The sequence below is a fragment of the Leuciscus leuciscus genome, assembly GCF_965113295.1.
Source record: "Leuciscus leuciscus genome assembly, chromosome: 4".
Classification (NCBI taxonomy): domain Eukaryota; kingdom Metazoa; phylum Chordata; class Actinopteri; order Cypriniformes; family Leuciscidae; genus Leuciscus; species Leuciscus leuciscus.
The window spans coordinates 35,077,300-35,090,797 of record NC_138728.1 but is presented as its reverse complement, the minus strand read 5'-3'; the positions used below and the strand labels follow the sequence as shown (position 1 = coordinate 35,090,797).

The window sequence follows — 13,498 nt, the reverse complement described above, 5'->3', positions numbered from 1 at the left end:
TTGTTTTTTTTTATTTTATTTTTAAGTTTTCCTATTATTATTGTAAGTTTTTTTTTAAGTTTTCCTATTATTATTATTATTATTATTTTATTTATTTTTTTGCCTGTATGGGAGTTACCTTCCCCAGCAGACCCATTTTCTCCAGAATTGCTCTAAAAAAAGCAGAAAAGAGTACTTATGAAAAATATTAACACAAGGGTGCAATCTTAACATTAGTGCATTGTTAACAGCAAAATATGACACATCAGCACATGCATACAAAATTCTTCAGAAATCATATTTCTGGATACTCAAAAGTGGTTAAAACCTTTGTAGACATAGCTTGCATGACAGCACTACAAAAACACATAAAAGTGAAACCCCATTGCCTTATCTACTGCTTTTCTTATTGTTGTGGGCTTTATAAAGTCAAGCTGGCTGAGTTTTTCACCCCCGTAAAGAAATGTCATTTTCAGACCGTAATTTAATAAATCGAGCTGCTGCTCCTTGCTCCCTGAAACAATTATTAAACTAATATTAGCACAAGTTTTGCCTCAAACCACCTGACAAATGAAGCCACGCAATGGTGACAAAGGAGTTAAGATTAAGTTTATAAGAAAGAAAAACTCGCGTCACTATTTGAGTAAATGAAAACATAATACTTACATTTAAATGTGCATTTGCCGTCCACCACCGAACTCTCGGCCGCCATTTAAAAATAAATAAAAATGCTGTCGTCACCGGCGCGCAATGACTTATGGGGTAGGGTAGGATAGGGTTGGGTAGGATAGGCCGCTAAGGATCTATTTATGTATCCTTCCTTTCACGGGGAAACGAAAGGTGCATTTGGCGTCGCTTTTGAATCAGGGTAGCCTTCGTCTAGGGTTGCCAACTGTCCCGAATTAGCCGGGACGTCCCGTATTTTGGGTCTAATTTATTTGTCCCGTACGGGACCTCCCTTGTCCCAATTAAATAGACTGCCACACTGATCTAACCACTGACTGATACAACTGCAACACGACACTTGAGAATGATCACGAGACCGCATCATCCAATCACAGCCCACACGCGCATCAGACCATACGAATAACAAACTCTGAGTCTAAATTGAGAATTAATTATTCTTTTGGGACAAATTATTGATGGATTTGCGAACAGAATCTGCTGCTGTCTGGTTGCTCCCGGTTCGATCCGGAGATTCCGGACTCGCGCTAACGGCAAATCCCTTTCACTGACCGGCCGGGTTTGATTTCGGCAAATCAGTTTTGGTGAATTCAAACAACATGATTATTGTTCATGAGTCCAACATCCAGCCACGCAAAAAAACATGAAATCTTCCTTAGGGAAAAGTATGCTATTACTTTCTTTAATTTCTTTAAAATGTAATGTAGGCTATAATGTTACAAAAGCTTTCTATTTCAGATAAATGCTATTATTTTGAACTATGGTTTGTGTGTAATGTGACTTTTTTGTGTGACCTTAGAATTAAATTGTACATAAATAGGTTAAGCAAAACAAATGTGTTTATATCGGAGAAAATTTTAAACACATACGAACCTGAAATGACATACTGTGTGATACAGTAGAAATATTTTGAATGTCCCGTATTTTCCTGTAAATAACCACGATTGTCCCGCATTTTTCTTTTCTGAAGTTGGCAACCCTACCTTCGTCGCACCGCGATGACGAAACCGGCCTTCGGAGGATGCAGCCTTCGCATTGGGACACAGCTTATATGATTAGTTCATCTAGTCTTTTTGGGTCTGAGTCCTTCGTTCTTTTGTCACGTGACCGCTGGTATCTCGCTACAAATACTGCATTATTGACTGTATTTTTTTATAATTAGGAATTAACATACAATTGATGTGTTTTTATATTTTATATACAGTATATAATTATATATATATATATATATATATATATATATATAATAACAACAACAATAATTATGATAATAATAAAAATAATAATAATAATAATAACACACCACAGATGCACAAGAAACATCGTCTCGGATCAGGAGGTGAAGTGAACTAACAGACTGCAATAGCCTGAACTTAAAGGCAGGGTAGGTAAAAAATGTATTAAAAACTTTCTTCCAAATTTGTTTAAACTTTATATATATATCAATGCATAATTAAAATGTAAGAACTCTGATAAAAAGAGTATAAAAATTGATTGACTCTAGACCGTTTAATCTATATTAAACACAGCTCATTATTTCCATTCGGGACGAAACATAGGATTGGCTTAGGCGGCTGTCACTCTCTCGCAACCATGGCAACCACCCATTTGCCACACAGAACCTGCCCACTTGCGCGTACCCGTTTGATTTGAGGAATTCAAGAGGCACCTAGGAATACCAAAACAATGGCAGAGAAAGAGCAAGCAAAATTCACAGTACCGGCCTATGCAGTTAGTGAAGGCAAACCAGGCAAAAAAAGGAAGACAGTAACAGTACAAGAAAAGGCATTGAACAAAAAGTCTTTGGATAAACAAAGAAATAAAACGCGAGTTAATATCGGCGTGACTTTCCAGCGATGGCGAGAACTGAGGGACCTCAAGGGGCTGAAAAGTGACTCCTCGATGGCTTTATTTCTGCTGGACAGGTAAATCTTTCTTTTTGTATTTTGATCATACATATTTTTTTGTTTATTTTTTCATGAAGCATGTGTCATTAGCACACATAGCTGCATAATATAGGCTAGCTAACATAACATTACTTAGCGAGCTGTAGTAGAGATAATCTATAATCTATCGTAGTATAATCTATTGGTCTAGCTCAAGATGATAGCTATAGTGTTGAATTGTGCATAATTTTGCTTTAGATAACTAAATACATGTTTAACAGATAGTAGGCCTAAGTTTACTCCGCATCTAGGATCTTTTCTTAGAACTATATTTACCCTCTGTCTAACTCTTTTACCTGCACGTTTTTTTCGCCTTTGTTTTGTTTTTATATTCTCTACCTATGTTTACTGATGTCTTTATCTTGTATCTGTGTGTGTCGTACACACTTTGTTGTATGTGTGTGTTATTATTTTGTGTTCCTCGCACCGACGATGCGGTACTTGTCTCTGGAGTGTAGTCCTCATCAGAGTCAACAATGCTTTCATCATGGAAACTCTTACATGCAGAACACCATATATGTTATGAATCTTACACGAAATTCATCTTCATCACAGTGTAAATGATGGTAATGGAAAAACGTGTATCATGCAACCTGTTTTTAGCTTTGCCTTATAGATAACTAGCTCGTTAGCGAATCAAAAAATATATATTTTAAACTTTACCAATATCAATATGCTAGCTTGATAGTGAGTACTAAAATACATCTTATTTGTTTATATTCATAATGATAAAGTTCAATTTTTTTATTACATGTGATTCTGACATGATGTCACTGCATGCACTGCGCTCCTTCCTCTCCGCTCGTCTCAGGTAAACGATGCGTCTTCAGCTCAGCTGTCGGAGTCGCGCGTTCATGTGTTTTGGGGGCGTGGCTTTGGAAGGAGCCCAGAAGGGAGGGGGTGGAGTGAATGGAAATAATGAGCTGTCTTTAAAACAGTCGTGAGAGGTCTACAGACACTCGATTTTTATACTTTCTTTTTCAGAGTACTTAGATTTTAATTATGCATTGATATACACCCACCTAAAGGATTATTAGGAACACCATACTAATATTGTGTTTGACCCCCTTTCGCCTTCAGAACTGCCTTAATTCTATGTGGCATTGATTCAACAAGGTGCTGAAAGCATTCTTTAGAAATGTTGGCCCATATTGATAGGATAGCATCTTGCAGTTGATGGAGATTTGTGGGATGCACATCCAGGGCACGAAGCTCCCGTTCCACCACATCCCAAAGATGCTCTATTGGGTTGAGATCTGGTGACTGTGGGGGCCATTTTAGTACAGTGAATTCATTGTCATGTTCAAGAAACCAATTTGAAATGATTTGAGCTTTGTGACATGGTGCATTATCCTGCTGGAAGTAGCCATCAGAGGATGGGTACATGGTGGTCATAAAGGGATGGACATGGTCAGAAACAATGCTCAGGTAGGCCGTGGCATTTAAACGACGCCCATTTGGCACTAAGGGGCCTAAAGTGTGCCAAGAAAACATCCCCCACACCATTACACCACCACCACCAGCCTGCACAGTGGTAACACGGCATGATGGATCCATGTTCTCATTCTGTTTACGCCAAATTCTGACTCTACCATCTGAATGTCTCAACAGAAATCGAGACTCATCAGACCAGGCAACATTTTTCCAGTCTTCAACTGTCCAATTTTGGTGAGCTCGTGCAAATTGTAGCCTCTTTTTCCTATTTGTAGTGGAGATGAGTGGTACCCGGTGGGGTCTTCTGCTGTTGTAGCCCATCCGCCTCAAGGTTGTGCGTGTTATGGCTTCACAAATGCTTTGCTGCATACCTCGGTTGTAACGAGTGGTTATTTCAGTCAAAGTTGCTCTTCTATCAGCTTGAATCAGTCGGCCCATTCTCCTCTGACCTCTAGCATCAACAAGGCATTTTCGCCCACAGGACTGCCGCATACTGGATGTTTTTCCCTTTTCACACCATTCTTTGTAAACCCTAGAAATGGTTGTGCGTGAAAATCCCAGTAACTGAGCAGATTGTGAAATACTCAGAGCGGCCCGTCTGGCACCAACAACCATGCCACGCTCAAAATTGCTTAAATCACCTTTCTTTCCCATTCTGACATTCAGTTTGGAGTTCAGGAGATTGTCTTGACCAGGACCACACCCCTAAATGCACTGAAGCAACTGCCATGTGATTGGTTGATTAGATAATTGCATTAATGAGAAATTGAACAGGTGTTCCTAATAATCCTTTAGGTGAGTGTATATATAAAGTTTAAACAAATTTGGAAGAAAGTTTTTTTATACATTTTTTACCTACCCTGCCTTTAAGTTTAACCCAACTAATCAATTAATTAAACATTTTGTTTTTTTATCATTTGGATTTGGCTAGTTTAGTTTATAGTTTATTTTTTCAAATGTAATCAACATTTTCGTAAGGACTAGATGTGTTGGGCTATTTAACATGACATTTTAATTATATTCTGCTGAAATGAACGAAATGACTCAAAAAAAAAGATTTGTTCATTTTGCTGAACGAGATTCAAAGATCCGAGTCAGTAAAATGATCCGAACTTCCCACTACTAGTAAGAAACACGGGCAGAGGTCATAATCCAGTAGATTGGCTCATCTTTCAGATAGGTCAAAGATCATCGTATAGATCACATGGATCAGGTTACAGTTTTCCTTCTTTAACTTCATATATTTCTGAGTTAACTGATGATGATTCGACTCAATCCTTGTTGTTGTTTTTATCTCATCTCAGTTTTGTCAGAGTCTCAGGTCTGTAAATTCAGTTCTGTTCAGGAGGAGTTTATTTAATGTAAACTGGATTAGAATAATTATGCTCATACTTTCACTGATCAAAGGATTACAGTATGATCAGATGATCTGGGTTTTACACTTATTAATGAACTGACATCTTGACATTTATCAATTTTACAATAAATTACTTTTTTTTTTATTGAATGACATTATTAAATCATGTGTGTGATAATTCAATTCAAAGTTAATTTTGATAGTAATATAAAAATGATTTATGTGACACTACAATAAGAACTGAATGACTGATTTCCATCAACACAAAATAGAGTTTGAGAAAAGCACAGATACACACCGTCACTCATCATGACTCACAAACACACACTGATCTTACTGTCTATATGAGGATTCATTACACACATTTATTCTGACATATTATTTCACTGACAGAAGTTCAGCTGAAGAATTAATGTAGTGAAGAGAAAATAAGAGACTCTATAACATCTCACTGTTACTGATTTATCATGCAGCTCAAAGCATTATGGGTAGAATCTCTCTACAGTCTGTTCTAATTCATCAACACAGTTTCACTGATGATCTAGTATAAACATAAAACCCAGAATAGAGCGTCTGAGTGAATGTGGTCTGGACTGTGTGGATGAGGCTCATTGTGTCAGAGACGCTGTAGAAGGACAGAGTTCCTGCACTGTGATCCACATACACTCCTATTCTCCTGTTGATGGACTCTACAGGGAGTTTAGTCTCCATGTTATTGTGTATGAATGAATAACTGGAGGAAGAGCAGAACAAACTCCAGGACTGATCATTATATCCAAACACACACTCATCACCCCATCCCTTCCTGCTGATGCTCTTATATGACACTGATATTTCCACTCCATCATATTCTCCACTCCACTCAATCTCCCAGTAACAGCGTCCACACACACTCTCTCTACACAACACCTGACGATAACTATCAAATCTGTCTGGATGATCAGGATACGGCTGATCTGTGTCAGTGTAAGTAATCACTCTGTTCCTCTCAGACAGACGGAGGCTTTTATTCACTGTGTTCAGATCCAGAGTGAACTGATGGGAATCTGATGGAGAGAAAACACATCAGAATCAGGAATTATGAATCTGTCTGATCTTTTATTATAGCTGAACTCTTCATGTTCAATATATCAGCAGTGTCTCAGTACAGTTTACCAGATATCCTGTGCAAATCATCAATTACATGATCAACTCTAAAACTCTTCTATCATGTTTTCTTTCACCTTCTACAGGAAGAACATGAAGACACTCAGTGAGTTTCTCTGCTTGTTTTCTTAGTGACTTACATTGTAGGAAGTCGTTCCTGGTTCTGGGAACAATGTTGGTGAAAGTGACTGTGGAAATCAACAGACATGAAGAGTGTGATTATCATGTCGAGAGAAAATGATCCCTGCATCCGTTCCTAAGACATTTCTAATATGATCTTCTACATGATATGAGATGATGGAGGATCATGTCTGAGAGCTGATGAATCTCCAGGACTTTACCTCTGTCAGAGATCTTCTTCAGCTCCTCTTTGCAGAAATCCTCCAGTTTGTCTCTCAGCTGATGGACAGATTCTCTCACAACATCAAAAGAGGAGAGAGAACTGAAGGGATTGTCATTTACGTCTGTAGATTCAGGAGGAGCTGAGAGAGACTGGAAACTCTACAGAAAACAGAAATCAAAGCTCATCTCCTCCACACTTCATCAATAACCTGCACTACTGTCAGATTTCAGCGGCTCTAGTTGATCTTGACATCTTTAGTAACTGAACTAAATCCAGCTCTTTCACAGCATCAGATATATTTTTCTTCATATTCATTATATGACATTAGAGCAACAAATTATAGCATATGTCACACACTATATGTGAACTGTCTAGTCAATCTTTTTTTAGTTTTTTTTTTGCTTGAGTAGGATTTGAGAGTTCAGTAGATTTGCTCAGGAAAAGATGTTCAAAGGCTACGAGTAGATTAGTGGTCAGGTTTTGTGGTTTCAAAACGCTGCATTGCTATATTTCCGTATTTTATCACCATCCACTACGACAAAACCAGGATGTACTGAATGAAAGAAGAGTGTGCTACTCTAGAGAACCAATGGGACATAACTTCCTTATCACGATGATGTCCACAATTAGTAAAGCAGCGGGACTCTCACGGCGATACACGAACCACAGTTTGAGAAGCACGGCTGTGCAACTCCTCTCACGCGCCGGACTGGAAACCAGACAGATTATAATTTATATTTATAATAATTAAGATTATGACTGAGACAGGACATAGATGTGAGGGTAGTCTAAAGAGCAACTGGACTCTGACCACCGCAGACAGAGAGAAGTGGAGCAATAAACTCACATCAAATCCTGATAGCAGTGTCCAGTTTCAGAGATATATTACCTTAGCATGAAATTCAACCGCAAACATATTTATAATAATTCTAATAATTGTGTTTTAGGAGCAACCAAAGAAAAGTTTACAGAAGGAGATGCTTTGGCTGAACAAACTAAAAACATCAACTTCAACATCCCCACCGGCGTCACATTCACAATCACTCAGTGAGTGTCAATATGCCTAATTAATAATAGCCTGCATAACAGATAATATCTCTTACAAATGATTAAATCATACCGCATGTTTATCTATTTTGGACTTCGTGTCTTGGCTTAAGCTGCTTTGAGGAACTGTTTTTGTTAAAATTGTTACAAATCTTTTGCCACAATATTTTGTGTCCAATTGTTTATTGTTTTTAGTGATACGACTGTACATTATGGCTTGTCTAAACTCAAAGCCGTTTGTTGCGAACTGTTTTTCTTCGTGGAAGCTTTAAGGAAGAGCTAATAAAATATTTCAACTGAAGTCAATATTTAGCATCTAATTATTTACTTGTGGCAAGTAGCCGTGTATGTAATAAGCGGGATAATTTACCTCCGCTTCTCATCGGGATCCTCATCACCCTGTCGGGGGTTTATTCTGAGAGAACAACCGGCTGGATGTACATTATTCCCTTACATAAAATGTCTCACGAATGGTTTGGTCTGGTTTTGTTTTCCTTTTTTTTTTTTTTTTTTTTTTACTTAGAAAACATACCTATTCAACATTTTACTTTGGTTAAATTGTTTTTTAATTTATGTGTGGTTTTAAAATATATATTTTTAAAACCTATGTTTACATTACCTTATTGCAACCAAAATTCAGCATTGTGAAAAGTAAAAAAAAAAAAAAAAAAAAAAAGTGTGTCGGATGGTACCAAGTTTCACACTGTTGTAAAAAAATATAAATATATTTTTTATATTTGTGAAGTTTTGAATGTTGTCTGGAAGCTCAAAACATCTTCCAGAAAAAAGAGATTTCCAGAGCTGAACTGCATTAATAAGTGCGTCTCTTTCAATAGAAGAAGATCAGATGAGAGTCTGACTGATGATTAGCCTGGCAAGCCAGACCTACATCAAGATGTTAGGTCTGGAAACTCACCATAGACACGGCTCAATCCGAGGGGCGGGATAAACGGCTGTCTTTCAAATTCCCTCTGTACGCAATAGGACAGCGCTTCAACCAACCAGAGCGTTTTCCCAACAGCGGAGCTAACGTTAATTGATAGATTCAACTTTTGCCATATCTGGCCGGCAAAACGACGAACACATCTTCCTTTTTTTAAGAATGACTTCAGTGCCGTTCTTTGCTCTTTTCTCAAAGAAAAACTTAACTCCAAGTCCTCCAGAGTCGCGGACAAAGCCGATTCGAAAGATGTTCGCCAGCAGCCGCCGTCATTCTTTGTTTTCTAGTAGCAGCCAGGTAACCGTCGCAACTCTGTCGTCATATGTTAAGCCCGCCCCGCCTACTCTATAAGCGACGTGATTGGCCTGACCCAATTTAGGTTTTTGCAGCTCGAAAGTCTATGGAGAGTTGCTAGACTACCCTGGCTGCAAAATACATTTTGCTGCCGCTAGGGTGCGTCTAGATTTCTAGGCTAACTGATGATGATATAATAACCGAACACACAGATCAACACTTCAGTCAACGGCTCATTCTGCTGTCATGAAATGTTTCTCTGTGAGTCTCTTGCTCAAGTCCACTATGACCCTGTTCTTCTAGATCTCTGTTACCTGCAGGAAATGGATGTGATCCTGTGTGTGTGAAAGCTGCTCCAGCTCAGCCTCTCTCCTCCTCAGATCATTGATCTCCTGCTCCAGTCGCTCCAGTCGTCCTTCAGCTCGACTCACTGCAGTCTTTTCCTGATCTCTGATCCGCTGTGTCGCCTCAGAGCGGCTTCTCTCAATGGAGCGGATGAGCTCAGTGAAGATCCTCTCACTGTCCTCCACTGCTGTCTGTGCAGAGCGCTGTTAGGACACACATCACAATCACACAGTGGCTTCAGTGAGCCCTGACTGAGACGTCTCAAACTTCTCTTCTTCTCCAGACTCACCTTATGAGACGCCACAGCCTCTCTCAGCTGCTGAAGATCTTTCTCTCTCTGCTGGATCCTCTGCTGGAACGACCTCTGCGTCTCCTTCAGCTGGTGCTAAAGGACAAACCAATGACAGTGACAGTAATACTACCAGAAAATCATCATGTGTACAGCTGATATGAAGCAAATATTGATGTGAGATCTAGTATGGAAATGTTCAAAGGCTCAAACTAGGGATGCAGCGATAGCACTTTTTCCAGAACGAGTCTGATACCGATACTTTCATTTCTAGTACTTGCTGATACCAGGTAGAGATAGCTGTATATTCATTGCATTTGTAATTTTTTTTAAACCAAAGAAACCAAAATAATTTGAATCAAATTAGTTGCCTTAATTCATTTAGCAAATATTTCCATCAGTTATTTTCACATCTAATTGTGGCTGTTAAAATGTTTTGTAGGAGTTTCTGTTACTTTCACTGTTCATTCTATTGTTTGTATATTTTATCTTTCATTAATAGCACAGTGAATATTTAGCAGGGATCAACGCTAAGGATTTTTTGTCTAGTATTTTTTACTCTCTCTCTCTCTCTCTCTCTCTCTCTCTCTCTCTCTCTCTCTCTCTCTCTCCAAAGGTAGTTGGCGCTTTTGCAATTTTTTTAACCGCAAAAGCTGTGATTACACTCTGGTCACGTGACAAGCGAGAGAAAAGCAGTCTGCAGATGTATAGCATCAACTTGGCACGCTATGCATATAGGCCTGGCATACAGGAAAGAACACTTTGTTTAATTTATGTGATATTATGTTATAATATATATAATTAATATATAATGACATTATGTTATAGATTCTCTCTCAAACGATTCTGGATCGATTCAGAGAATTTCAGAATCGAGTCTGAGCTTAGTTTTTAAACACAGATGTGTGATGATGCTGCGTGTGCTTTAGAAACAATCATGTTCTGCTTGCTTCTAATCTCTCTCTCTCTCTCTCTCTCTCTCTCTCTCTCTCTCTCTCTCTCTCTCTCTCTCTCTCTCTCTCTCTGTGCGCATGTGCTGAGTGAGTGGGTGGAGCGCTGAGTGTTTGGCGTGTGTGTCAGGTATGAGTAATCTATTTTTTCTACCTTTCTATTTTTCTATCTTTTTGTATTGTTTTTTTGGGGGTGATTTAAATTTAGGAATTGTTTTTTTCATTTATTTGGGAGGATAAGGAGGTGTTTAATATTCTAGGGTGTCTGCTCCCAGTTTTGTACTGGGAGCATGGCTGCCAAAGGTAGCGGGAGGTTAGATTTTTTGACGCGCCATCATGGTGTGAAAACAGACTCAGCGGTTAGTATAGAAGACTGTTGCCTGGCTGTTGGAGAAGTGATTGGGCCTGAGAACATTCTGTCTGCGTCTCGCATGAACAGCGCTATTGTTGTGTTTGTGAAGACAATTGATTTAGCGAATCAGTTGGTAGAACTTGAAGTAGTGCTTAATGGTATTTTCACCCAAGTGCTCCCTCTTTCTACTCCTTTAAATCTGGAGTGTTTTTAGGAAGTGAAATTATTGTACAAAAAAACTTTGAAGGAGTTGTTGAAAAGTAAAAGGTCGCCTCGACAAATGGAAATATTTGCTTCCAAAAATGTCATATAGATTATTAATTATTTGATTGCACATTGATTATTAATTATTATTGATTATTAATAACTTGATAGCATCTTCTCTCTGGCATCGCTTAATTTGTGTTGATCCTCCACCAGATCTTTTGTTAAAAATTCAGTCAATTTTAATTTATTTTTTTTGGGACAAGTTGCATTGGGTTCCAAAAGCTGTTTTGTATTTGCCCAAAGAAGAGGGAGGGCATGGACTCATACATTTACAGAGCAGAACAGCAGCTTTCCGACTCAGACTTTTAACTGGACCAGTGGACTCAAGGTGGAAATCCACAGCTTTTGCAATTCTGCAGAAGTTTGAAGGATTAGGCCTGGACAAGCCTTTGTTCTGGTTGCATCCTAAAAAGACGGACTTGTCCAAGTTACCCAGTTTTTATCGAAATTTTTTTACATTTTGGACGTTGTTTATAGTGCAAAGACTGAGTAATACAGATTCCTTGTACTGGATGTTACAAGAACCTTTGATTCATGGTTCTCGCTTGGATATATCAACTAAAGCAGTGGTTTTCAAACTGTGGGTCGCGACCCACTTGTGGGTCACACAGTGAGAAAAGGTGGGTCGCACAAAGGCACTTAGCTGCAGCTAAATTTACGTTACGATGAGTGAAACAAAACCAGTCCGATTAATGACCAAACGACTATGAGTTTTAGCGCCCGCCAAAGTGTTATTTGATCGCTGAGTAGATGAACTGCTGCGCTTGTGACAGAGTCACAGTGCACATTTAACTGAAAGAACGAGCAGAGAGAGATACTCGGTCGCGCGAGCTCTCTCTCTCTCTCTTCGGAGCCAGGCGAAAGTGTAAAAAAGACTTCACCGTCTCCAAACTAAGCGCTGTCTTGCTCTCTCTCCCTCGCACATATTAATCAAAATAAATCGACACGGTGGTAAAAGGTCGGAAGACCAAAGTTTCATGTGGAGCATTCGGAGATTTTTTTTTTCTTCCTCAATTACCGCTGGGTGTGAATTGTGCTAAATAAGTTGTTGCCTTATCTTCTCTGAAAAGCGTCCCAGACATTCAGCTGACATAAAACAACACTTTAATTAAACGAAAAAAAACTATCCAGTGATGAAATGTTTTCTGTGTTGACACAAATCTTGGATGTCTATGTCTTAACTGCTGGGAGAATCACACAACGCGCACGACACGTCCAATTCGCGAACTAATGACTCCTTTGAACGATTCATTTTAATGAATGGACAACTGATCTTTCCAACAGTGAACTCAGGAGACGTTTGAATCAGTAACACTTTACAATAAAGTTCTATTTATTACATAAATTACATAAAGAGTACAGTTTGCTTACTCAAGCTTTAAAATAAATAAAACCCCTTGCTTTTTTTTTGAAAACCATATGACTACATTTTTCCACACAGTGCTATCAAGAATCGATAAGAGAATCGTTAAAGAATCGGATCGATAATCAGAATCGTCAGTAGCATTATTATTATTGATAAAATCTTATCATTTCCCATCCCTATGTGAAGACGGTAAAATTATAATCAAACATTAAAGAACATACAGTAGGCCTACATGTTTTTAAAAGTTTTTTTAAGAGTTAAAAGTTTAAAATATTTTGCTAACATGAAGGCTTGTCACTGTCAGTCTTTTTACATCAGTGCAAAACTAGGGAATGCAGATTAAGACCATCAAGCATGCATTGATTAATCCCATTGCATGTAGAAAAAAAAATGTGCGACCAAATCATGCTGGTGCGACCAACTGAGAAAGTTGGTAGCACCAGTGCAAGTGGGTCTTGAGATTGATTATACTTGTCTAGGTGGGTCCTAGAACGAAAAAGTTTGGGAACCCCTGAACTAAAGGACCTTTCCCAGCACTTGAAGGAATTTTAATCCATTCTGGTATAATAACCCTTGGACATCTAGTACAGCTAGCAGGAACAGACTTTAAGAATGTTGATTTGGTTGCTGAACATCTGGGCGTTCGATCAACACGTGTGGTGGCTAAACTCCTTGAAAAGTGGAGATCTGCTCTTACAACAGAAGAATGTAAACTGCTGGAGGATTACTCTGAGGGACTGATTATTCCGGACTGCAGAG

At 38.6% G+C, this 13,498-nt stretch overlaps 1 protein-coding gene and 4 long non-coding RNA genes across 5 annotated transcripts in view; 2 read left to right on the top strand and 3 right to left on the bottom strand.

Moving 5' to 3' along the window:
* LOC309497523 overlaps nucleotides 1-5,669 on the top strand; it is a 49,252-nt gene extending 43,583 nt beyond the window's left edge. Inside the window, exon 2 of the long non-coding RNA XR_014205599.1 lies at nucleotides 5,365-5,669. This is a non-coding gene — a long non-coding RNA (uncharacterized lncRNA). The remainder of the gene's footprint in view (nucleotides 1-5,364) is intronic.
* Nucleotides 1-12,369, top strand: part of LOC309497514 — a 91,746-nt gene extending 79,377 nt beyond the window's left edge. Inside the window, exon 2 of the long non-coding RNA XR_014205590.1 lies at nucleotides 11,941-12,369. This is a non-coding gene — a long non-coding RNA (uncharacterized lncRNA). The remainder of the gene's footprint in view (nucleotides 1-11,940) is intronic.
* The window catches only part of LOC309497510, a 156,990-nt gene that overhangs the window by 76,430 nt on the left and 67,062 nt on the right, over nucleotides 1-13,498 (bottom strand). The window lies entirely within an intron of this gene.
* Nucleotides 5,478-13,498, bottom strand: part of LOC309497354 (tripartite motif-containing protein 16-like) — a 28,512-nt gene continuing 20,491 nt past the window's right edge. The window contains exons 2-6 of the mRNA XM_082167586.1: nucleotides 9,805-9,900; nucleotides 9,485-9,718; nucleotides 6,888-7,047; nucleotides 6,687-6,734; nucleotides 5,478-6,446 (exon numbers count right to left, since the gene is read on the bottom strand). Of these exons, the coding sequence (XP_082023712.1) occupies nucleotides 5,920-6,446; nucleotides 6,687-6,734; nucleotides 6,888-7,047; nucleotides 9,485-9,718; nucleotides 9,805-9,900 (1,065 nt within the window). The 3' untranslated portion in view covers nucleotides 5,478-5,919. The remainder of the gene's footprint in view (nucleotides 6,447-6,686; nucleotides 6,735-6,887; nucleotides 7,048-9,484; nucleotides 9,719-9,804; nucleotides 9,901-13,498) is intronic.
* Nucleotides 7,405-8,523, bottom strand: LOC309497502. The gene is made up of 2 exons (XR_014205578.1): nucleotides 8,465-8,523; nucleotides 7,405-7,465 (listed from the first exon to the last, which is right to left on the bottom strand). It is a non-coding gene; the product is annotated as an uncharacterized lncRNA (long non-coding RNA).